General features: G+C 46.0%; 1 protein-coding gene across 4 annotated transcripts in view; it reads left to right on the top strand.

The window, feature by feature from the left end:
- The window catches only part of LOC147124422 (tumor necrosis factor alpha-induced protein 8), a 205,900-nt gene extending 195,418 nt beyond the window's left edge, over positions 1 to 10,482 (top strand). For 3 of the 4 annotated variants that reach the window (XM_085986954.1, XM_085986960.1, XM_085986946.1), the window contains one exon: positions 9,069 to 10,482. In XM_085986954.1, the coding sequence (XP_085843080.1) occupies positions 9,069 to 9,634 (566 nt within the window). In that variant the 3' untranslated portion in view covers positions 9,635 to 10,482. Of the gene's footprint in view, positions 1 to 7,679; positions 7,684 to 9,068 lie in introns of all 4 variants that reach the window. The other variant, XM_085986969.1, reaches the window with a different exon arrangement.
- Positions 10,483 to 24,033: the final 13,551 nt, after the last annotated feature.

Raw genomic sequence — 24,033 nt, 5'->3', positions numbered from 1 at the left:
GTAGTGGCCACATCCCCTTCTTTTAGCAGCTGGACTCAGGTTGGAGCAGCACTGAAGGAACAAAGAGGTCGAAAGAGATTACAATGAGGTAACAGTGAAGGGAGAATGAATGGCAATGCAAGGGAGGTGGAAGGGGGGAATTGATGGCAATGAAGGGGACAGGGAAGTGGAAATGAAAAGAGATGGGGAAATGGGTGACAATGAAAGGGAAATTATCAGCAGAACTGGGGGTTGGTTGGGGGAAAGAAAGCTAACTTGAAGGAGAGGATGTGCAAAAGTGATTGTGAGGTACTTTTGCGGAAATGTTGGTCTGGTTGGTATCTTGAAAATGCAGATATCACCTTTTTTTCTTTTTATTTAAAGAAGTTAGGAGAAATTCTTTCATGGAAAATGTTATTGGGACATAGAATACGCAACCAGAAACAATAGTGGAAGCAGGAGATTTCCTTGCCCATGTTTGATCTGTAGCCATGAAACTCGATGAGGCCTTGAGTCAATGTTGAGGAGACCAACCTACTGTATACCACTGTACCCCCACCTTTGGTGAGTCTGTTCTCCCGGTGGGATAGGACATATCCAGGGATGGTGTTGGGGAATATGGGACGTTGGTTGATAGGTATGATTCTGTGAGTATGACTGTGTCAATCTGATGCTTGATTAGTCTCCCAACTTTAACATTGGTTCCCAGATGTTAGTGAGGAGGGCTTTGCAGGATCAGCTGGGCTGGGTGTGGCTTTATCATCTCCTGATTAGGTGCCTAGGTCGTAGCTGAGTAGTCCGTCTGGTTTTATTTTTGTTATTCATTACAGCAATTTGATACAACTGCTTGCCTTGCTAGGCCACTTCAGAGGGCAGTTAAAAGTCAACCATGTTGGTGGGAGACTAGAACCACACGTTGGCCAGACTGAAGTATCCTTCATTAATGGATACTAGTGAACCAGCTGTTTTTTAAAAAACAATCCAATAGCTTCATGGCCACTTTTTTTTATTACTGATACCAACTTGTTAATTCCAGATTTTGTTTAACTGAAATCTGATTCTCAAACTGCCATGCTGGGATTTGAAGTCCATTTTCCTAGTCCAATAACATAACCACTACACCACTGTACCCACTTGCTTTGTGACCTGAGTTGTGGTGCAATGGCTAAATGTTCTCAAGGTGCATACTCCTTTTTTATTAAATAATTGAATAGAAAATATTGCCGCATGGTGTGAGAACCGTACCATAAACTGTAATCTCTCTTTCCCGCTACTCTCACCAACTGCTAAGTGCCCCAAGGTGTTTAATACAAAATACAGGCTCTCTGTGCTTGGAGACTGAGCTTCCAAGAGCATGTCCATAGTCTGCCCCCTGCCGCATGATCATGGATTCTCTCTCTCCGCTCTGACCCCGCTCCGCCCCGGGCCACAAGGCAGCGCAATCACTACAGAAAGAGGGGAATGGGGAAAAAGATAGTAAATAGACACCTGAAGAAAAGGAAGGAGAGAGAAAAAGGCAAAGAGAGAAAAAGGTAAAGAAAGAAAAACAATGTGAAGGAAATTTTATTTATTGAGAATTCTAAATGAAGACCAAGGCTCCGAGTAGAGGACACTACGGAGACAAAAAAACAGAGTACACAAAGTGCAACTGTAGTTTACTTTATGATTCTATTACAGAACTTAAGATAGACAAGACAAAGCATTGTTATAGTACCAGAAATAAATATCATGCACTTTCAATTAAACTGTTAGATTGGTCACATTTTGTTCAATTGAAAGTGTATGATAGAAGTTTCTGGCATCATAAACTATTTTAATATCATTCAACTGAAACTTCAGATAAACACAATTAGGCTTAGCTTTCAGTTGCAGTAGAAAGTGGAGTTGATTCAATACCAGACAGAAAACATTAGAAAGGGGAGAAAAGCACACAAAAAAGAGTTGGCTTACACTTTAGCCTCAGTTTTGCAAAGCTTTGCGGGAGATGCAGAACCCCAGAGGGACAAGTATGAGTTAGTTTAAAGTGTGCATCATTTCCTGGCAAAGAAGAGGAGCAGGATTTTTGATGTAGCATAAGCCTAAATAAAGCTTAAACAAGTGAGTAAGCAGGCCCCACACTGTATTTAGTAGCTTTTTCACTATTTACTCACCGGCAGTGCGGTTCACCCTTTGAAACGAGTACAGCAGTGTGTGGATGGCCTGGCCTCAAGAAGTAGGCTTCTTAAGGGTGAGTATCCAGAACTTCTGGTAATACCATCCCCATACACCCATGATTTACAAGAACTCCCAATTTCTTTTTAACTTATTTGTTAAATTTATTGCCATCCAAGTTTGCGCTATTTTGAGCACTCTGTTTTGTTCTGGATTCTCGATCCATTTAGTGTTTTGCCACTAAGTGGGCAGATGGGTTTTTGTTTGCTTTTGTTTTGTGTTTATTGAGTCTCCGGCAGCCTATTCCTCAGCTCACCTGCAGCCATCCTGCTCCTGACCAACCACTACTTCAAACTGTAATCTCTCTTTCCCGCTACTCTCACCAACTGCTAAGTGCCCCAAGGTGTTTAATTCTGTGCTTGGAGACTGAGCTTCCAAGAGCATGTCCATAGTCTGCCCCCTGCCGCATGATCATGGATTCTCTCTCTCCGCTCTGACCCCTCTCCGCCCCGGGCCACAAGGCAGCGCAATCACTACAGAAAGAGGGGAATGGGGAAAAATATAGTAAATAGACACCTGAAGAAAAGGAAGGAGAGAGAAAAAGGCAAAGAGAGAAAAAGGTAAAGAAAGAAAAACAATGTGAAGGAAAAAAGCTGCAGCAGCAATGGACAAAGAGATAATGGAGTAAAATTATATTCAAAAAAACATCAACAGTAGAAAAAGAGAATTACTGCAGCAAAAGAAAGAGAAACTGCAACAGATTCAGGTAGGAAAGGAAAAAAGAGGAAGGAAGAAAGGGAGATAATAAAGAATCCAAGGAGTGAAAATGAGAGAAGTGGAAGTGAAAGAACCGAGGAGTTGAGAAAGAGGCTGCGGTTGACAACATGCTCAGGCAACAGTCTAACCAGAGTGCCAGACCCCAATGTCATTTCCCACCAGACCACTCTCCCATAGAACTTAACAACTACAAGAAATCAAGCTAGTGTCACTAAGTGAAATATATTTGAGGCAAACCACGAAGAAATTGACAAGTATCCCTCTGAAGAAAAAAATCTCAGCTCAAGAGTGTCCACTTCCCTGTTCTTCTGCATCGCCAAACAAAAGTAGTCCTGACTCAGAGAACACAGGGAGGCCAGCTCCGAAATTTAACATCCCCCCCACCGGCTAGCACAACCACTACAGGAAACTAGGTAGTGCGATATTCCTACAGCAGTCCCCGTCACCTTCAGCAAAGTAGCCTGTAAGATCACCCTTCTCTAAAATAGCTGACCCCCCTTCTCTGGCCATCCAGCAGATCGGCCCACCACCAGACCCAAGAGAGATCTGGGAATACCAGCAAGGACACTCACTACAGAGCAGGAGAATGAGTACACACTGCTGCTTTAAAGACAGCTGCAGAGATGAGTGCTAGAGTCCACCTATTCCAACCATTCTGTTGTTGGTCTCTGCCGTGGACTACAGTGAGATTATTGTTTTGTACAGTCACAAAACACCCCCTACTCCCAATCACCTGGCAGGCTGGAATACCTGCTCCCCACAGCTAGAGAGAACAGACTTCAACTTCCAGCCAGAAACCGAGGTCCCAGTAGGAATGGGTTCCATGAGAAACATTCCCAGTCAGAACCCAGGCGTTCCCCTCCATACTCAGGACCCCAAGCCACACTGAGAGAGGAGCACCTCGCCACAGTACGCACCAATGCTCGCCGCAGCAACACCACTGATCCAGAGAGACCCAGTCAATGACTCCCCCAGGTAACATCTCTCAGGGCACGAAGAGAAGGATGCCATCAGGCCGCAACTGCCATCAGCAGCTTAAAACTGCTTCTCTATCACATACTCTAGAGTACTTCCTAACCCACTGATACTGTACCACCCACTAGAATGAAGAGAGCTCCAAACCATACCCCAACTCTCCCCCACCCCCGCACCCCATGGACGCGCCAGGCCTGCCAACACAGCCTGTCCACACAAACAAGTGCACTGTGACTGAAGGCTCTTCAGATCCCAAGGAGAGTCCAAATCCCACCTGACCACCTCAAATTAGTGGTGATAACTAGAAATCTTTCTAGCAACCATCCAGAACGGGCATGCAAAGATCAGAAAGCTCTACAGTGTAAATGTGGCAGCAGCTCACTGGCAGCATGCAAATGAGGCATGGCCCTCAAAATGTCTCAGGCCTCATGATGATGTTCACACCATAGGTAGAAGTTTTGTTGCTGACAGACATCCTCAAAGTCTATTTCAGGCACAGGAAATGCCCCAAATTTGTGTTAGGGCAACACTGGAGCTTTATATCTCTATAACAGAGTGGAAGGTGGGACGGAAAATATGTTTAACATTCTCTGTGGATCTGTGAAATACAGTTAGAATTTTGCAGCATCCTTTTAATCTTTTAATCTCTCCTGCCTTCCAGCCTATCACAGACCTTCCCTTTGGTCTTTCCTCCCCACCTCCCTGTCCCTGCCCCACACTTGCTTAAAAATCTGTTACTTCTCTAACCTTTTCCAGTTCTGACGAAGGGTCATCGACCTGAAACGTTAACTCTATTTCTCTCTCCACGAGGCTGCCTGACCTGCTGAGTGTTTCCATCATTTTCTGTTGTTATTACATGAAGACATTGTTAACCTCAGTAATGGGTCTGATCTATATTGCATACTTCATTTCTGAGTACCAGGAAGTTAAAACTGGCAAAATTTAGATTAACAGACTTGGGCCTAAAAATTCAGTTGCTTTGCGCCTCCCGTTAGTGCCCTAAGAGGGCGCTAACGGGGCACAAAGCAACTAGCAACCAGGCGCGGTGCCGCCAACGCCTCCTGCGAAATTCAGCGGGTGGTTAGCGGCGGCGGTAACCGTTAGCGCCTCGTGGCGCTGCGCCACCGGCGATGATGTCATCGCCATGCACAGCGCCCCGCTCGCGCCCCGGCCGCGATCTTTGGTAGCACCCCCTGATTTACCGCCGGACGCTATGTAGTGCCCCTGCGAAGTTTGCGCCCCCAAAGCGGGCGCGACTCAATTTTTCCCCCTTTGAGTCTCTGATAAAACCAACCTACACTATGTAAGATCCTTCCTCAATTGGTTAGGTCAACTCTACATGACCTGGATTGAAGCTGTGGGACTTTTTCTGAGGTTAGGATTTTTACTCAATCAGGTTTTGTTAAATACGCATTGAACAAAATAATCCAGCCTCTAATCCAGTTTTCCCATAATGAACGCAGCATGAATTCCTAGAATGAAATTAATAATGGCCCAGAAATTCAGGTCGGGGGCTTCCCGCGGGTGCAAACCCCCGACCTGCACTTACCTTGCGCGCTGGCCGTTGAGCTGTGGGCCCCCATGGAATTGCGATCCTGGGCCTCCTCCAACTGCCAGCGTGCAGTGCTTGCATATCCCAGGGGCACAGTTAGTTCGATGCGTCCCCTGGGATCACGTGGGCCATGGAGAGTCAATGGTAGCAGAGAATGCTTCATTCATAAGTTTGACAGGAAGAGCTGTCAAACTTATAAATACTATAAGCCCCAAAACATCACTAAATCTTCAAATAAATTTTTTTTTAAATCAAATTTTTTAAATAAACTATAAATTACGTGAAATAACTATTTTAAACAATAATTTAAATTTTTGAAAAAAATAATTTTATTTTCTAACGGGCCTAAAAATAAACTTATCTTTCTTTAAAGTATTTAAAAATAATAAACCTGTGGAAAAAATGTTTTAATTTTAATTAATTCACCACTTACCTTGTAAAAAGCAGGCCTTGCGACTGCTTTTTACATGTCTAACTTCTGGAGACTTACCCTCCCGGGAAAACCTGCAAAAAAACGTATGTTCGATGTGCACGCGCAGCCTCTCCTGCGCATGCGTTCAACCTCTGAACCCCTTCTTTCAGGGGAACGGAAGTGCCGGTTTCCCGCGCATGCGCAGTGCATGCAGGAAACTGGCACTTCCATTGGGCTTACAGGTGAGTGCCCCGTGTGTACTCACCCGTGGAGACCCGAATTTCTGGGCCTATGTATTTTTCCCTTTATTGTGCACCAAGTACATTTTTTGTGCCCTCAAAGTACAATTAATTCTGGTGCTACAAAATGCCATTTCATGTTTCTGCATAACAATAACTTGCAGTTATATAGCACCTTCGACATAGAAAAACATCGTAAGGCGATTGACAAAGACATAATCAGACAAAAATGGATATTGAGTCAGAGAAGGAGATATTAAATATAATAGGTTATTAAGATTGCCATTATACTATATTTTTTGTATCAATGCAAAGCAATTTCAAGCATGCATCAGCACAAAAGTGGTAGTGTAACTCAAACGTCAGGTCAGCGTCTGACTCCTGAGAATAGTAAAGCAAATAGTGTAGTTTCACATAACATGACCTTTGCATTGGGTGTCGTATATCTCAGCCCATACCCAGCTATTGCTTAAAGATGCTCAGGCAGTTTATTGTACACCCTGGTAACTTTATAAACCTACTTTTGTCTATGTATGACTTGAAAATAATCCATTAGTTGGAAAGTGTTTTGCAATGTCCCGAGGACATGATAAGGTGTTTTATAAATGCAAATAATTTCTTTCTTACTTTTTAATATTATGAGGGATGTGATACACCACCCCTCTCTCAAAATTGTAAAAATTAACCACCCAGACAAGTATCCAAGCGAGCATGCACAATGCTACTTTATTGTTAAACTCAGTGCAACCTGCAGTACAACTGATGTTGACTGTCTATGTGTTATTATACACATAGATTACCAAGTTACAGAATACAGACACTGATGCTGCAACTGTAATACAATGGTAACTTTAGTTTCCAGTGCAACTTTTTTTCTGTAAAATTGAGTCGGCATTAGATATATCTTTTTATGAAATATTTGTTCTCAAGATGTGGGTAACATCGACAAAACCACATTTATTGCCCATCTCAGTTTGACTTGAGAAGGTAATGGTGGGCCTTCTCCTGGTACTGCTGTAGCCCTTGTGGTGATGATGCTACCACAATGGGGTTAAGTAGAGAACTCCAGGATTTTGATCAATGACTCAAAGAGTTCTCAATAGAGCTCAGCACTATATAATAGTCAGCAAACAGCCCCACTCCCGACCTTATGATGGAGGAAGGTCGTTGATGCAGCAGCTGAAGATGGTTGGGCCAAGGTGCTGCCCTGAGAAGCTCTCTTACAGTGATATCCTGAGGCAGTAATGATTGGCCTCCAACAACCACAGTCACCTTCCTTTGTGTCAGGTATCACTCTAGCCAGTATCAGACTTTCCCCTCAGCACCATTGTTAGGCTTCTTGGTGCCATACCTGATTGAATATCTCCTTGACATTGAGGGCAACTACTCTCACTTCTCCTCTGACATTCAGCTTTTGCATCTATGTCTGGAGCAAGACTATGATGCGGTGTTGAACTGAATGGCTCTGGCAGAACCCGAACTGAGTGTCATTGATCAGGTAAATAGGTGCCGCTTGATGGCATTGTTGTTGATTCCTTCCATCATGTTGATCATTAGGACAAAGCTTGATCATTAGGACAAAGTTGATCATTAGGACAGTAATTGGGCGGATTAGATTTATCCTGTATTTTGTAGACGGTATACTGTTGCAATTTTCCACATTGTTGGGTCAATGACAGTTTCATAGCTGCAAGGAATAGCTTCGTTAGAGAGGTGGCTAACCCTGGGACACAGGTCTTCAGCACTACAGCCAGGCCCATAGCCTTTGCTGTGTCCGATGTAGTTTGTTATGGGACTACTTAATTCTGAGATATTCCTGGTGCTGCCCTTCTACACTACCCATTGCACCAGTGTTGGTACAGAGCGATGGTGATCATGAGGAATGTGCTGGGCCATGTGGTTACAGAGTATAGTATTATATAATTCTGCTTTTGCAGATGGTCCACAATGGATCAGTTTTCAGCTGCTAGATCTGTCCTTGGTCTGTCTCACTTAACTCGACAGTGGCATTACATTCATCACTGTGAAGATGAGATTTTATCTTCACCAGAACTGTGTGGTGGTCACTCGTATTAATGGACAGACTCGTTTGTGACAGGTAGATTTTGGGGGATGAGGTCAAGTAGGTTGCTATCGATGTTGGTTGCTTCATCACCTGATGCAACTATATCCTTCAGGACTTGGTCAGTGGCAATACTATTGAGCCACTCTCAGTGATGGACAAGTGGTGTGTTGCCCACTCATTAGGAGAATTAATATGACTTACTATCTATATGCTGCGGAATTGCATTTGCACTCCAAAATGTGTCACAAACTTGTATATACAGCAATGTCGAGCTTCCCATGTACTATAAAGAGTAGAAGGATTTTGCAGAACATTCGTGTCTGTGTAGTTTTAAAAATATATATTTTAACCTACTCTAAAAATATGTTTTTCATATGATATAACATGGCATATTGAATGTACAAATTGTAGCCTTCAAGAACACTGATTAAGGATGAAACCATTTATATATAAATGTTTGCCGCCTATACAAACATTGAATACTTCTTGATTTGATAATGAAAATGATTTCACAAGCAATAAAGTCACTAGGGAACAATACTGGGCTAAAGTCACTAGGGAACAATACTGGGCTAAAGTCTCTAGTGAACAATACTGGGCTAAAGTCACTAGGGAACAATACTGGGCTAAAGTCACTAGGGAACAATACTGGGCTACAATCAGATATTCAGCTTCAAGCTTAGAGCAAATAATCTACCAGAATTCAATGTCCAATTTTATCATGGTATGGCCAGAAACAGCGTGCAATGTCGCAGTTAATGACTGTGTGTTGGACACGTGATAAAACACCTTTTTGCATCATTAGGAAATAGCAGCAGATTGTACAATGTGCATTCAAACAGAACAAAAAATCTTGAACCATTCTTGATGTTTGCACAGGTTTCGGCCATGTGGTTAATCTATCTTTTTTTTTCCCAGTGGCCACAGAGGTCTTTAATTCCAAAAGCCTGTCTGTCCAGGCCCAAAAGAAAATACTCGGCAAGATGGCTTCAAAGTCAATAGCAACTGCATTGATAGATGATACAAGCAGTGACGTTTTGGATGAGCTATACAAAGTAACCAAGGAATACACACAGAACAAAAAAGAGGCAGAAAAGATTGTCAAAAATCTCATCAAGATGGTCATAAAACTCGGGGTCCTGTACAGAAATAACCAATTCAATCAAGATGAGACGATGCTCATGGAGAAGTTCAAGAAGAAGGTTCATCAGTTAGCAATGACAGTTGTCAGTTTTCACCAAGTTGACTTTACTTTTGATCGGAATGTTTTGTCCAAAATTTTGAATGATTGCAGAGACTTGCTTCATCAGATCATTGACCGCCATCTAACCGTCAAGTCACATGGACGCGTCAATCATGTCTTTAATCACTTTTCGGATTGTGAGTTCTTGGCTGCGCTGTACAATCCATTTGGATCTTATAAAGCTTCTCTGCAGAAAATATGTAATGGTGTGAACAAAATGCTAGATGATAGAAATATATAACCAGCCATTTGTAACATTTTCTGAAATAATATTGACTATTCTGTCAAATTCTTACTAAACAATCTTGCTAAAATATGAAGGAACAATATCATGTAAAATATGTTTTTGTTAAAAAAGAATATTTTGATGAGTTTTCTTTTTGAAGAATTACTTCTTATTTCTATAACAATATGCAAAAAGTAGACTAAATGTTCCAGCCTGTTACTTGTCCATCAAAAGATAAGCTGTTGCCTGGCTCCTAAAAACTTAGCAGCTGATTGGTCTTAGCCTGTGGAATGAATCTGCTGAAGAGCTCAGATGAACAGGAGAAACCCAGCACATTTTCACCTTCTAGACGATTACAGAAAATAATATATGTTGTTTCCTTTTCAAAATTTTTAAGTAAAAGTAAAAAAAATGCAACACATTACAAAAAAATCTGGAAAGAAAGACTGATGTCCTGGGATGAAGGTAACAGAATGTAGTTCAAAAGGTTCGTGTGCACGAACAGTGTTACAACAGAGAGCAGCAAATAGCATTTTAATACTTTTTTTCCTCAAATCTCTGGTTATGCATGTTTTCATCAGTTGATCGTGATCACTTGGACTGATAAAACAATGGACATTTTAAGTACATTTTGCAGAGATGTAATATACTAGACTAAATCTCAGATGCTTATTTTTATTGTGAAATTTCATGAATGCCCAAATGGCTAGTAATTTTCACATATCAGTTGTATTATGTAATCGACATAGTTATTATGACTGTTATTGCAACTGTGAACCAACTTTTATTCTTGTGCAAATTATTTGTTTGTAGTAAGCCAAAGAATAAATTTGCACTGAACCTGGAGTAACATAGCCATAAAATAGTCTTTTAGTCATTTTATTCTCTAATGGAGCCAAAATATACAGCAACTACTAGTACTGCAATGTATCAACAACCACGTCAAACTCATCACAAACTTATCCTATGATAAATTTTAAGTTTGGAAAATGCAGTAAAAGGGTAATTAAGGTAATTGGCTGTTTTTACAAAATTAAATCTTAAAGTTGGAATAATTGGGTGAAATGTGTATTAGATTTAATACTTTGAAGAGATGCTTGGTATAATTATCTCCAAATTTTATTTTAGAAAAAGGTCCCCCAATTCTTTAATCTTATCTTCTAAGTCTGTACAGGGACAGTTTTAACCTTGTCTGCTCAGTGGCAACCGGGCAGGTGGGCAGTTAAAATCATTTGGAGAACTTACCCCCTGATGTCCTCTTTTCCCACAGTCTTCAGTTTTAGCCTGCTCTACTGAGCAGGCGGGAAGGACACCCAACGAAAACAATAGGGACGTTCTTCAAATATGTAGAACGTCATCGAGGCCCGACTGCTTTTTTAACCATGGGCCTGAGTAGGGAAGCTGTTGTGGCTTTCCTGCCAGGTCAACCTAGAGGATTGGTGCCAGGAGAGGCCCAAAGAGGTAAGTCTTTAAAAAAAATTTTTTACTTTCCTTGTGGGACCAGGAGGAGGGCAGTGAACGTCCGCCAGAAGTATGCGGAGCAGGCAGATCATGACGTCAATCAGCGTGCAATGCTGATTTGATGCCAGCGTTGCCATTTTGGAGCTCAATGCTCCAGCTAACACCCTCTCTTAACCTCATACAGCTGAAAACGCATTCAGCAGCAGGAAGGACCCACCACCTCCACCAGTGTTATTTAAAGGGATCATCAACGACTTACAGGTTAGTTGCTGGTTGGATTCTTCTGGCTGTTGGTACAATTCTACAAGTGTTTGGTGCTTTCTATAGTTGTTTCAAGTTGCAAAAGTCTACAGGGAATGGTGTGGCAAGTGCTGAAGGACTTTTTCCTGAATTCTAGGCTTCTGCACAAACCACTTGCTGCCAGACATGGGTGCATTAGTACGAATTGCCCTTGTTATACAGTATGACTTGGAGAATGAACAGAGGGCACGTAGATCAGGACAAGCTGCTGGAAGAGGGAGGAGGAGAAGGGGGAATAAAGGCACTCCGCAAGAGGCTACATCCTCCCAGGGTGTTCAGGGAGCAATTCTCCTACCTGAACCTCAGTGAGGAACAATGTGCAAGACGTCTGCGCTTCACTAAGGACATCCTCACTGAAATCTGCCACCTGCTGCAGCCACAACTGCAACCTCCGAGCAGGGCAAGGACTGCACGACGCATAAAAGTTCATGGCCATGAAGGTGACCGTGGCCATGATTTTTATGTGTCTAGCTCCTCCCAGGCTGGAGCTGGACCTATTTGCAACATCTCGCAGTTTGCCATCCACTGGTGCATAAGACTGGTCACTGAGGCTCTCTATTCAAAGAGAGCTGACTACATTTCATTCTCTCTTCCCAGAGAGCAACAGGTGGTGCAAGCACGCGACTTCACTAGGATTGCAGGCTTCCCTGTGGTGCAGGGTGCCATTGACTGCACGCACATCGCTTTGCAGGCACTGCATTTCAACTCTGCCATGTACCAAAAGCAAAGGAGATTCCACTCCCTCAACATCAAGCTGGTGCGCGACAATAGGCAGTGAATCATGCAGGTCAATGCCCGGTATCTTGGCATGATGCTTTCATTCTGTGGCATGCATAAATGAAAGCCCTGCTGCCACACAAAATGTGATAGAGCAGACTATTGTCATGCTGAAACAATGATTCTGCTGCTTGGACTCCTCTGGAGGAGCCCTGCAGTACTCACTAAGAGTGATTGTCAAGATTCATGGTGATCTGCTGCATACTCGCCATCATGAGGGCACAGGCTTTTTCTTTCATGGGATGTGGGCATTGCTGGCAAAGCCAGCTTTGATTGCCCATCCCTAATTACCCTTGAGAAGGTGATGGTGAGCCACCTTTTTGTACCGCTGCAGTCCGTGTGGTGAAGGTACTCCCATAATGCTGTTAGGTAGGGAGTTCCAGGATTTTGACCCAGCGACGATAAAGGAACGGCGATATACTTCCAAGTCAGGATGGTGTGTGACTTGGAGGGGAGCTTGGAGGTGATGGTGTTCCCATGCACCTGCTGCCCTTGTCCTTCTAGGTGGTAGAGGTCGCGGGTTTGGGAGGTATTGTTGAAGAAGCCTTGGTGAGTTGCTACAGTGCACCTTGTAGGCGGTACACACTGCAGCCGTGGTGCACCGATGGTGGAGGGAGTGAATGTTTAAGGTGGCGGATGGGGTGCCAATCAAGCGGGCTGCTTTGTTCTGGATGGTGTCGAGCTTTTTGAGTGTTATTGGAACTGCACTCATACTGGCAAATGGAGAGTATTCCATCACACTCCTGACTTGTGCCTTATAGATGGTGGAAAGGCTTTGGGGAGTCAGGAGCTGAGTCATTCGCTGCAGAATACCCAGCCTCTGCCCTGTTCTTGTAGATACAGTATTTATGTGGCTGGTCCAGATAAGTTTCTGGACAATGGTAACCCCCAGGATGTTGATAGTGGGGGATTCGGCGATGATAATGCCGTTGTATGTCAAGGGATAGTGGTTAGACTCTTGTTGGAGATGGTCATTGCCTGGCACTTGTGTGGCGCAAATGTTACTTGCCACTTATCAGCCCAAGCCTAATTGTCACCTAGATCTTGCTGCATGCAGGCATGGACTGCTTCATTATTTGAGGAGTTGTGAATGGAACTGAACACTATGCAATCATCAATGAACATCCGCACTTCTGTCCCGATGATGGAGGGGAGGTCATTGACAAATTACCAAGTCTGCCAAATTCAAAGAGACAGTTCTCCTCAACCTGGCACCCTGGCTCCAAAGGTGGCATTGTGAGTATCCATGGAAGAAGAACCGACTGCTCTATCCTAGGGGTCTCCACTGCAGATGGCCCTTGAGCTGCCTTAAGGTCTGGGCTGGGCTATAGTGCTGTAAAGGCATCTATTAGGGTCCTAAAGATGTGGATAGTGGACTCCTTCACTAGACAAGCCATTTGCTAGACACTATGTGACATGGCCCCCCAGTGCCTGTGATGCTCTGCAAGCATATCTTTTTTCAAAGCAGGACCTTTAAGATTTGAGCTTCAGGCTCTTGAGTTGAGGGGGGCCATATCTTGACCCACCAGTCAGCAGTACCTTCCTCCTGATGTTCCAAACCCAGCTCTTCCCACTCATTTCTGGTCGGTGCAACATCCAGTGCACTGCAATCTGGTTCATTCTCCAATTCTCCCCACAGGCTGATACCTTGTACTTGGGATGACGGGGAGGGGGACAGGTGGTGGTGGGTAGAGAGTGAATGACTGCATGTGCTCCTAGGTTCTGGCAGGATAGGGAATAGCAGGGCCAGACTCCTCTTCCCTGGACAAATCAAGAGGAAGAAAATAGGAAGTAAGGTTAGAATGATTTGCTCAGGAACGATGCTTACCTGTCAATTTTTGATGCAGGGCTTAGAGGGGACGAAATTCGATAAACCCCAAAAACGGCCACAGGGATCGCGATTAATCCACGCCTGTTCAATGTAATGCAGGCAGCACGCCATCTTCGTGCAGCCTGCTCATTTTCATGATTTCAGCATGCAGCCAGCGCAAACCGCGCTGTTGATTGGCTACGCACATCAGCAGGGGGCTCAAAATTGTGAGAGGCTATCACAAGGTAAGCTAGCCTGCACTGCTTAAAGCTAGTCTGCACCTCTTAAAGGGGAGGTACATTGTGCCTGGATCAGGTGCGGTAAGTCTTTCTAGAACTAAATTTAACCTGGGAAGCACTCAAGAATGGCACAACATAGGAGAGAGTAGGCTGCAAGGAATTCAGACGCTGGTGGAGGGGGTGGAAAGAAGGAGAGATGTACTGTATCCACAGTGGGGCAGGAGGCCCTCCAGACAAATGCTCAGAAGGCAGTGGGAGAAGATAGCCGTGGCAGTCAATGCCAGGAGTCAAGCCCCGAGGACCTGGATGCAGCCCCGCAAGAAGTTCAATGACCTCACACGAGTGGTCAAGGTCAGTGAATGCATCTTCAAATGCCATATCCTACCAGCTGCACCACTAGCCTCAGCCACTGCTCAATGCACCATACTCCCATCACTCACCTACTAACAATCTCTATCAAGCAAGACTCATACCTAACATTCATAGCTTCATCTCACCCTCACACACTTAGCACTGATACAAGCCTCACACCCACATCTCACAGCTTGCACACACTGCCAGCTCTTCAACCATGACAGCCACGTCACACAAACAGATTGCACAACACTTCTCTCTCTTGCAGGACAAGGTGGCTCATAAATGGAGGCAGCAGGAGCTAACTGGAGGGGTACAGGCATGCCTGCATGTCCTAGCCCCCATGAAGGAGATGGTGCTGGCCGTTATTGGAACGTGGCTGAGGCCATGGCCAGTGGTGGGGCTGAAACCATCGAAGATCATGGTATCCTCATACCTAATCCTCCTTCTCACATCCCACTTCCCCCTCATCCAACAATCTCTTCTGATTTTCAAGCTGCAAACAGTGCAAGCATGCACCTCTTTATTTCCCCCACTCCCCTCAGCACAACCTTACCCTTGTGCCTTTCTCCTTTCATATACCCAAGAATTGCAACCTCCCCAGGCAGTGGTGGAAGAGTAAGACGATAGTGATGAACACACACTGTCACTCGATTTGACACTCGCAGCCACCAGCTCAGATACTGACACAGAGCAAAGAGGCGGGATCTGCACTTTGTGAGACACCAGGCACATGTGACCTGCAGCCAGGGCTGGGGAGAAGGATAGCGCAGGTGCCAGCTCACCGAAGGGTGAGGTTGCACACGAGTTCTGCTGCAGAGAACTCAGATGAGGACTTTGATGGGGCAGGCTACAGAAGAAGGCTGATGGGTATGCACAATGAAATGCTTGGTGCATTGGGAAGCCTGCCAGAAAGCCTACATGCAATGTCAAGGATCATGGAGGAGTCCAGCACCAACTTGGCACAAAGCTTTGCGTAGAGCTTGGAGCCCATCCTTTCCAGCATGGAAGTGGCCAACTCCATTAGCACACCTGTGGACCCAACCATGATGCAGCGTCTGATGACCGATGTCTCAGCTTCCATTGCAGCACAAGCAGCAGCCACCCAATGTCTGGGTGCTGCAGTGGAAGCCCAGGTTGCTGCCGCCCAAGCCGAGATGGTGCAGTCCGCAGCCGGGTCTTCTAGGCCCAGAGCTGCTTGAGGTCATCCAGTTAGTCCATCTGCAGTCTCCTCCACTGAAAGTTAGCAGCCTTCCACCAGCCATACTGCAGCCACCGGGGTAGCATTGCTTAGGAGCACTAGGACAGGCAAAGGCACACAGAAGACAGGCACTAAGGGAATGCACAAGGGTGATTAGTTTACGTTTGTATGTAATATGGCATGATTTATATATAAATTTGGTTTGGAATGTTTATTTTGTGGGGGGGTTTTATTTTTGCATTGTAGCTAAGCAGATGCTGTGATGATCAGTGACAGAGGGATGGTAAGGTGTGGGACTGTTGTGACTGGGGAATTTGAGTTACTGTTACAAGTATCGCACTCAGGTGAATTCTTCACGGACAACCTGGCCAGAAAAGGGCTGTCTAATTTACTTCCTCCCTTCCTCTTCCTCCTCTTCTTCCTCTTCCTCCTCCTCAGCTCTCGCCGTATAGCTGGTGGCAAGGGGTACGATAGGATAGTGGTTATGTTACTGGACCAGTACTCCAAAGGCCTGGACTAATGATCTAGAGACATGAGTTAAAAATTCCACCACGGCAGCTGGGAAATTTAAATTCAGTTAATTAAATAAATCTGGAATAAAAAGTTAGTAGCTGTAATGGTGACCATGATTGTCGTAAAAACCCATCTAAAAACAAATCTGCCATCCTTAGCTGGTCTGGCCTATATGTGACTCTTAACTGCCCTCTGAAATGACCTAGCATGCCACTCAGTTATAGCAAACCACTGCAAAAAAGTATACTAATAAATAACACTGGACGGACCACCCGGCATCGACCTAGGCACCGGACACAACAAAGGCACACCAAGCCCAGTCGACCCTACAAAGTCCTCCTCACTAACATCTGGGGACTTGTGTCAAAATTGGGAGAGCTGTCCCACAGACTAGTCAAGTAACAGCTTGACATAGTCATACTCACAGAAACATACCTTTCAGCCAACGTTTCAGACTCCTTCATCACTGTGTATGTCTTGTCCCACTGGCAGGACAGACCCACCAGAGGTGGTGGCACAGTGCTATGCAGTCGGGAGAGAGTGACCCTGGAGCCCTTAACATTGACTCTGGACCCCATGATGTCTCATGCCATCAGGTCAAACATGGGCATGGAAACCTCCTGCTGATTACCAACTACTGCCCGCCCTCAGCTGATGAATCATAGAATCATAGAATGGTTACAGCACAGAAGCAGGCCATTCAGCCCATCAAGCCCGTGCTGGCTCTCTGCAAGAGTACTTAAGCTTGTCCCACTCCCCCGCCCTTTCCCCGTAGCCCTGCAAATAATTTTCCTTCAGGCACTTACCTAAATCCCTTTTGAAAGCCACAATTAAATCTGACTCTACGACCCTTTCAGGCAGTGCATTCCAGATCCTAACCACTCGCTGCGTAAAAATTTTTCCCTCATGTCGCCTCCAGAACTAGCCGCACCTCTAGCCAAGCTGTTCCAGTACAACTACAACACTGGCATTTACCCGACAATATGGAAAACTGCCCAGTTATGTCCTGACCATAAAAAGCAGAACAAAGCCAATCCGGCCAATTACCGCCCCATCAGTCTACTCTCAATCATCAGCAAAGTGATGGAAGGTGCCGGCAACAGTGCTATCAAGCGGAACTTACTCACCAATAACCTGCTCACCAGTACTCAGGTTGGGTTCTGATGGGACCACTCGGCTCCAGAAGTGATTACAACCTTGGTCCAAACATGGACAAAAAAGCTGAATTCCAGAGGTGAGGTGAGAGTGACTGCCCTTGACATCAAGGCAGCATTTGACCGAGTGTGGCATCAAGTCCCCTAGTAAAATTGATGTCAATGGGAATTAGGGGGAAAACTCTCCACTGGCTGGAGTCATACCTAGCACAAAGGAAGATGGTTGTGGTCGTTGGAGGCCAATTATCTCAGCCCTGGGATATCACTGCAGGAGTTCCTCAGGGCAGCGTCCTAGGCCCAACCATCTTCAGCTGCTTCATCAATGACCTTCCCTCCATCATAGGGTCAGAGGTGGGGTTGTTCACTGATGATTGCATTCCATTTGCAAATCCATAGATAATGTAGCAGTCCATGCCCACATACAGCAAGACCTGGATGACATTCAGGCTTGGGCTGATAAGTGGCAATGTTACATTCACACCACACAAGTGCCAGGCAATAAATATCCCCAAACAAGAGAGAGTCTAACCACCGCCCCTTGACATTCAACGGCATTACCATCACCGAATCCCCCACCATCAACCTCCTGGGTGTCGCCATTGACCAGAAACTTAACTGGACCAGCCACATAAATACTGTAGCTACAATAGCAGGTCAGAGGCTGGGTCTCACCTCCTGACTCCCCAAAGCCTTTTTACCGTCTACAAGGCACAAGTCAGGAGTGTGATGGAATACTCTCCACTTGCCTGGATAACTGCAGCTGAAGAAGCTCGACGCCATCCAGGACAAAGCAGCCCGCTTGATTGGCACCCCATTCACCACCTTAAATATTCACTCCCACCACCACTGGCACACCGTGATTGCAGTGTGTACCATCTGCAAGATGCACTGCAACAACTCGCCAAGGCTTCTTCAACAGCAGCTCCCAAACCCACGACCTTTACCACCTAGTAGGACAAGGGCAGCAGACGCATGGGAACACCACCACCCCGAAGTTCCCCTCCAAGTCACACGCCATCCTGATTTGGAAATATATCGCCATTCCATCAAAGTCACTGGGTCAAAATCCTGGAACTCTGCCCTAACATCACTTTGGGAGTACCTTCACGACATGGACTGCAGTGGTTCAAGAAGGCAGCTCGCCACCATCTTCTCAAGGGCAATTATGGACGGGCAATAAATGCTGGCCTTGCCAGTGAACTAATTAAAAAAAAACTGGTTGCAGACAACCATGAGGCAAGACTTGACTGATATCATTAAAAAAAAAAAATTCTTGGGTTGTGTGTGTCGCAGGCAAGGCTGACATGAGATTTCCGGAGATGAAGGGGTTGTCTTATGAAGAAAGGTTGAGCAGGTTGGGCCTATACTCATTGGAGTTTAGAAGAATGAGAGGGGATCTTATTGAAACATACAAGATTCTGAAGGAGCTTGACAGGGTAGATGCAGAGAGGATGTTTCCCCTCATGGGGGAATCTAGAATGAGGGGACATAATTTCAGAATAAGGGGAAACCCTTTTAAATCGGAAATGAGGATGAATTTCTTCTCTTAGAGGGTCGTGAATCTTTGGAATTCTCTGCCCCAGAGAGCTGTGGAGGCTGGGTCATCAAATATATTTAAGGTGGAGATACACAGATTTTTGAAAGGTAAGGGAGTCAAGGGTTATGGGGAGCGGGCAGGGAAGTGGAGCTGAGGCCAAGATCAGATCAGCCATGACGGAGTACCTGCACGACATGGACTGCAGCGGTTCAAGAAGGCAGCTCGCCACCACCTTCTCAAGGGCAATTAGGGACGGGCAATAAATGCTGGCCTTGCCAGTGAACGACAGAGCAGGCTCGAGTGGCCAAATGACCTACTCCTGCTCCTACGTCTTATGTTCTTATGTTCTTATAACATTTATTGCCTCAGAAGGTGGTCATGGGCTGCCTTCTTGAACTAATGCGGTCTCTATGGTGAACGTGCTCCACCATATTGTTAGATAGGGAGTTCCACGATTTTGATTCAGCGACAATGAAGGTGTGTGACTTGGAGGGGAGCTTGGAGGTGGTGGTGTTCCTGTGCACCTGCTGACTCCAGCCACTGGAGAGTTTCTCCCTGATTCCCATTGACTTCAGTTTTACTAGGGCTCCTTAGTGCCACACTCGGTTGAATGCTGCCTTGATATCACAGAAATTAGGGAAAGTTCTCCAACCCCAGAAAGTCTGCTGGGGTCAGTGCTGGAGGTTCCCAGCAGATTCAATCCCAGCATAATTGCTGGTTCACAGAATTTTGGGGCTCGTATAGGGAAATAGAGGACTATACAAGAAAATTAGTGATTGTCAAGATAAAGCAAAGAAGAGGAAGGAATGCAGTGGCCAAACAATGTATTTAAAAAGGGTTAGACCCGAAACGTCGACTCTATTTTCTCTCCACGGATGTTGCCTGGCCTGCTGAGTTTTTCCAGCATTTTCTGTTGTTATAATGTATTTAAAGACCATGTTCATCAGGTTCTCTGTAGTGTAGCTTTAACAGCTTGTTTTTCTGGTTTAAAGTTTCTGGATTACATGAATAACTTTACTTGTGAAACTCGATAGTGACTTTGTTAAAATAGCAAACAAAGGTACATCATTTAAGTGTGTTAAGTAATTTATTGCAAATAGCATACAATAATTTCTACATCTTGAGCGTTTTTATCCGTTTGAGAGAGGATTGAGGATACCATAATTGAAAAAATACCTGGATGAACATTTAGTTAGGAATGACAAGGATAAAAGTTGTAAGGATAATAGGAGTAGAAATGATCAAATCCTTCTGGGATCCTATGAATGTCCATTGAGGGAAGTCAACCCTTTTGAGAAAGGAGAAGTGATTATAAATCAAAATATTTTTGTTGTAAATACAATTGGTTCAGAACAATTGTTGTGTTTAGATATCTAAAATTATTGGAAATTTCTTGTGATTTTTGATAAAGGTCATTCTTACACAGTGTTACAAATAGGTTCTGCTGTAGATACCTTCTTTGGTTCAGTGATGTCAGTCACCCCATAAGCCGTCTGAACATCTTACTTTCATCAGAGCTGACTCACACTGCCCTATATCTGCATATGCCACAGCATAATCCAGAGCTCTAATAACAGTACCCACTTGTGACTGGAACCGTCTTTCACTTGTGTACTTCTTCAATCTCACAAAGGCAGCTTGAGCAAAGACTTGGTGAAACGAGATGAAATACAAATTGATCAGTTGCTTTATTTCACAGTGAGGTAAACATACAGAACAACAGTTATAATCAGATTCCCTTAATTAAAACAGTACGATCTATCTTTGCATAATAATATAACAAAGAACATGCCACATTTCCCCACATCAGTGGGTCATCTTAATTGACTGAAACAAGATGACTTCCAAAACTCCTCCAGCATTTCTAAGCTCTTAGTCTCTGCAAAATCCTTTGCAGCTTTCTCTTTAGAAGCCTAACTGACATCCTGGGAGTGATCTTCGTCTCACTGAGATCACCTCTCATTCTTCCAAACTCCAGAGAGTATGGGGGAAAAATTCAGTTGGTAGCGCCACCCGTTAGCACCTTAAGAGGGCGCTAAGTGGGGCGCAAACCAACTAGCACCCGGGCGCGGCGATATCTGCGCCTCTTGCAAAATTGACCGGACATTTTGCGGTGGCGCTAAATAATACTGCCCGATCTCGTGCGCACGCACATCTTGACGTCATTCGAGAGTGCAACGCCCTTGGGGCGCCCCGGACTGGAAATTCAGTGGCGCCCCCCTCCTTTCCGCCTGGCGATACCAACGACAGGTTGACTGGAACGCTTCCCAGTTGCTGTGGGGCTGGGGGGGGGGGCGCTATTTAAAGGGGGCCTCTTCCTGGCTTTTGTGTGGTAGCCATTTTTGCACCACTCGTTCTGAGAGAGAGAGAGATTTGCAGAGAGACAAAGAGAGACTTCTGCATTGAGTCAACGCTGTCTGAGGTAGTCTTATCTTCTGACCATAACTTTGCAGGTACTTTGCTTTTTGACCGTCATAACTTGGATTGCCCAGATACTATGGGGGCTGCAATGGATGGGAACGTCGTCCTTCTCCATCACATTCAGAGGGCACAGAGACGCAGAGAGAGAGTGGCAATCATGGCCAGACAGAGGAGGGCCAACAGGCGTCGGTACAGGAGACCTTACCCTCCCAGGGTTTTTCGCCAACAGTTCTCATACATTAACATGTCTGAGGAGCAGTGTTTGCGAAGGCTGCGATTCAGCAAGGAGGTGGTCACTGAGCTCTGCCACCTGCTTCAGCCAGATCTGCAGCCTCAACTGAGGAGCAGGATGTCTCTGTCGGTGGCAGTGAAAATAACAGTGGCTCTCAACTTTTATGCCACCGGCTCCTTTCAATCCGTTACTGGGGACATCGCCAATATCTCCCAGTTCGCGGTGCATTGCTGCATCCGTCAGGTCACAAATGCCCTCTTTAAAAGGAGACGAGAGTACATCTCTTTCCCCATGACCCCGGACAAGCAGCAAGAACGCGCAACGGGCTTTGCTAGGATAGCGGGCTTCCCCATGGTGCAGGGCGCCATTGACTGCACCCATGTGGCTTTGCGGGCGCCGCAAGAGAATGCCGAGGATTACCGCAACCGAAAAGGCTTCCATTCCTTAAACGTTCAGTTGGTCTGTGACCACAGACAGCTGATACTCGCTGTCAATGCCCACTTTCCAGGCAGCAGCCACGATGCCTTCATCCTGCACCAGACTTCTGTGGCAGACCTTTTCGAGGCACCACTTCACCCAGGAGGTTGGCTTCTCGGGGACAAGGGATATCCTCTGTGCACCTGGCTGATGACCCCACGGCGTTCGCCCAGCACCCCTGCTGAGCTACGATACAAGAGCCATCAAGCTACCAGGAACATCATTGAGCACACAATCGGCGTGCTCAAGCAATGGTTCCGCTGTCTGGACCATTCTGGAGGAGCCCTGCAGTACTCGCCTGAGCGAGTCTCCCACTTCGTTGTTGTGCGCTGCATGCTGCATAACCTGCCAATCATCAGGACACAGCCAATGCCACCAGACATTGGAGCATCAGCAGAGGAGGAGGAGGAGGAGGAGGATGAACATCAGCAGCACCAAGGCGGGAGGGAGGCACAAAGTGGAAGGGCCGTCCGTCAAAGGCTCATAGCAAGTCGCTTCTAGGCCCCCTCTGAGGGAATGGCTTCTGCCATTCAAACAACCTGAATGAAACCATCCCGCAACCCCTAAGCCGGTCAAGGCAACAATGAGTGCAAAGACCAAACATGCACATTTTGAATACAGACACTTCTTTATTTCCCAAACTGTGTCTCATTTCCGCATGACAAAGTAATAGAAAGAAACACCAAAAAAAACAGTCATTCACATAACTGGCTCTCACAACCTGGAGACAATGTCCAAAACAGTAACAAAAATTTGACCACGACCCTCAGCCTTCAATAAAACAATGAAATACATTTTGCCACACCTCCTACTTTTTGTCTTTCGAGGGTGATCTGCCTCCCTTGCGAAATTGCCCCCTTCCCACCCTGTAGCTCCTCCGTAATGGGACCCCAGTGGCTGCAGAGCAAGATCGACCCTCCCCTTTAAGAACTGACCGGCACCAGTGTGTCTGTGTTCAGTCGCTAACTGACAGCGCCTGCGCTGCGCCCGCCCTTTGAGGTAGCGCCTCGCTCCTCAGGCTTAGCACCTTAAGAGAGTTGTGTAGCACCTGATTTAGCGCTCCAATCACCTCTAGGGGCGAGAGAGGCGAATTTTGCAGTCGGCAGCGATAATTTGCGCCGGGCGCTAAACTTTGCGCCCGGCCGATATTCGCGCCTCAAAATGGGCGATACCGAATTTCTTCCCCTATATGCCTAATCTACTCAATCAGTCCTCATAGGACAGCCCTCTCATCCCAGGAATCAATCTAGTGAACCTTTGTTGCACCGCCTCTAAGGCAGGTATATCCTTCCTCAGATAAAGAGACCAAAATGGTGCACAGTTCTCCAGGTATGGTCTCACCAAAGCCCTGAACAATTGTAGCAAGACTTCCTTACTCTTGTTCTCTAACCCCCTTGCAAAAAAGGCCAACATGCCATTTGCCTTCCTAATTGCTTGATGTACTTGCATGCTAACTCTGTGGGGGAGAAATTGGGTGAGTAGCGCCACCTGTCAGTGCCTAAAGAGGCAGTCACTGGCTTTAGCGCCACTGGCTGCACCTCCCGCGATATTCAGCAGGGGCGCCAATGGTGGCGTTAGTCTTTTGCGCTGCGCCGCCACCGATGATGTCATCGGTGTGCGCAGTGCCCCGTTCGCGCCCCGATTGCGATATTTGGTAGCGAACACCGCTGTAGCACCATTCGCTACCGGCGCCCAGTTCACGGGGCCTTGCTGCGCCGACAGAGGCGCAAGTTAAAGTGGAGGTGCGGGGCGGCCGCTTTTCCGCCGGCCGCCTGCCAGCACCTCCGTCCCCGGCCTCCTGGTCGCCCCCCCCCGCGGCATTGCCGGCTGTTTCCCGAGAGCCAGGCACTTCTCCTTGGTGCCGGGCTCTTTTGCCGGCACTCGCGATCGGGGCTCGCGCTGTTGCAGGCCCCTCCCCCTTTACAGTGGGAGGAAGGC

Source organism: Somniosus microcephalus, chromosome 1, assembly GCF_052327205.1.
Source record: "Somniosus microcephalus isolate GS21.2 chromosome 1, FLI_Smic_1.0, whole genome shotgun sequence".
Lineage (NCBI taxonomy): Eukaryota > Metazoa > Chordata > Chondrichthyes > Squaliformes > Somniosidae > Somniosus > Somniosus microcephalus.
Note: the sequence above shows the minus strand (reverse complement) of the source record. Positions and strands in the feature narration are given on the sequence as shown.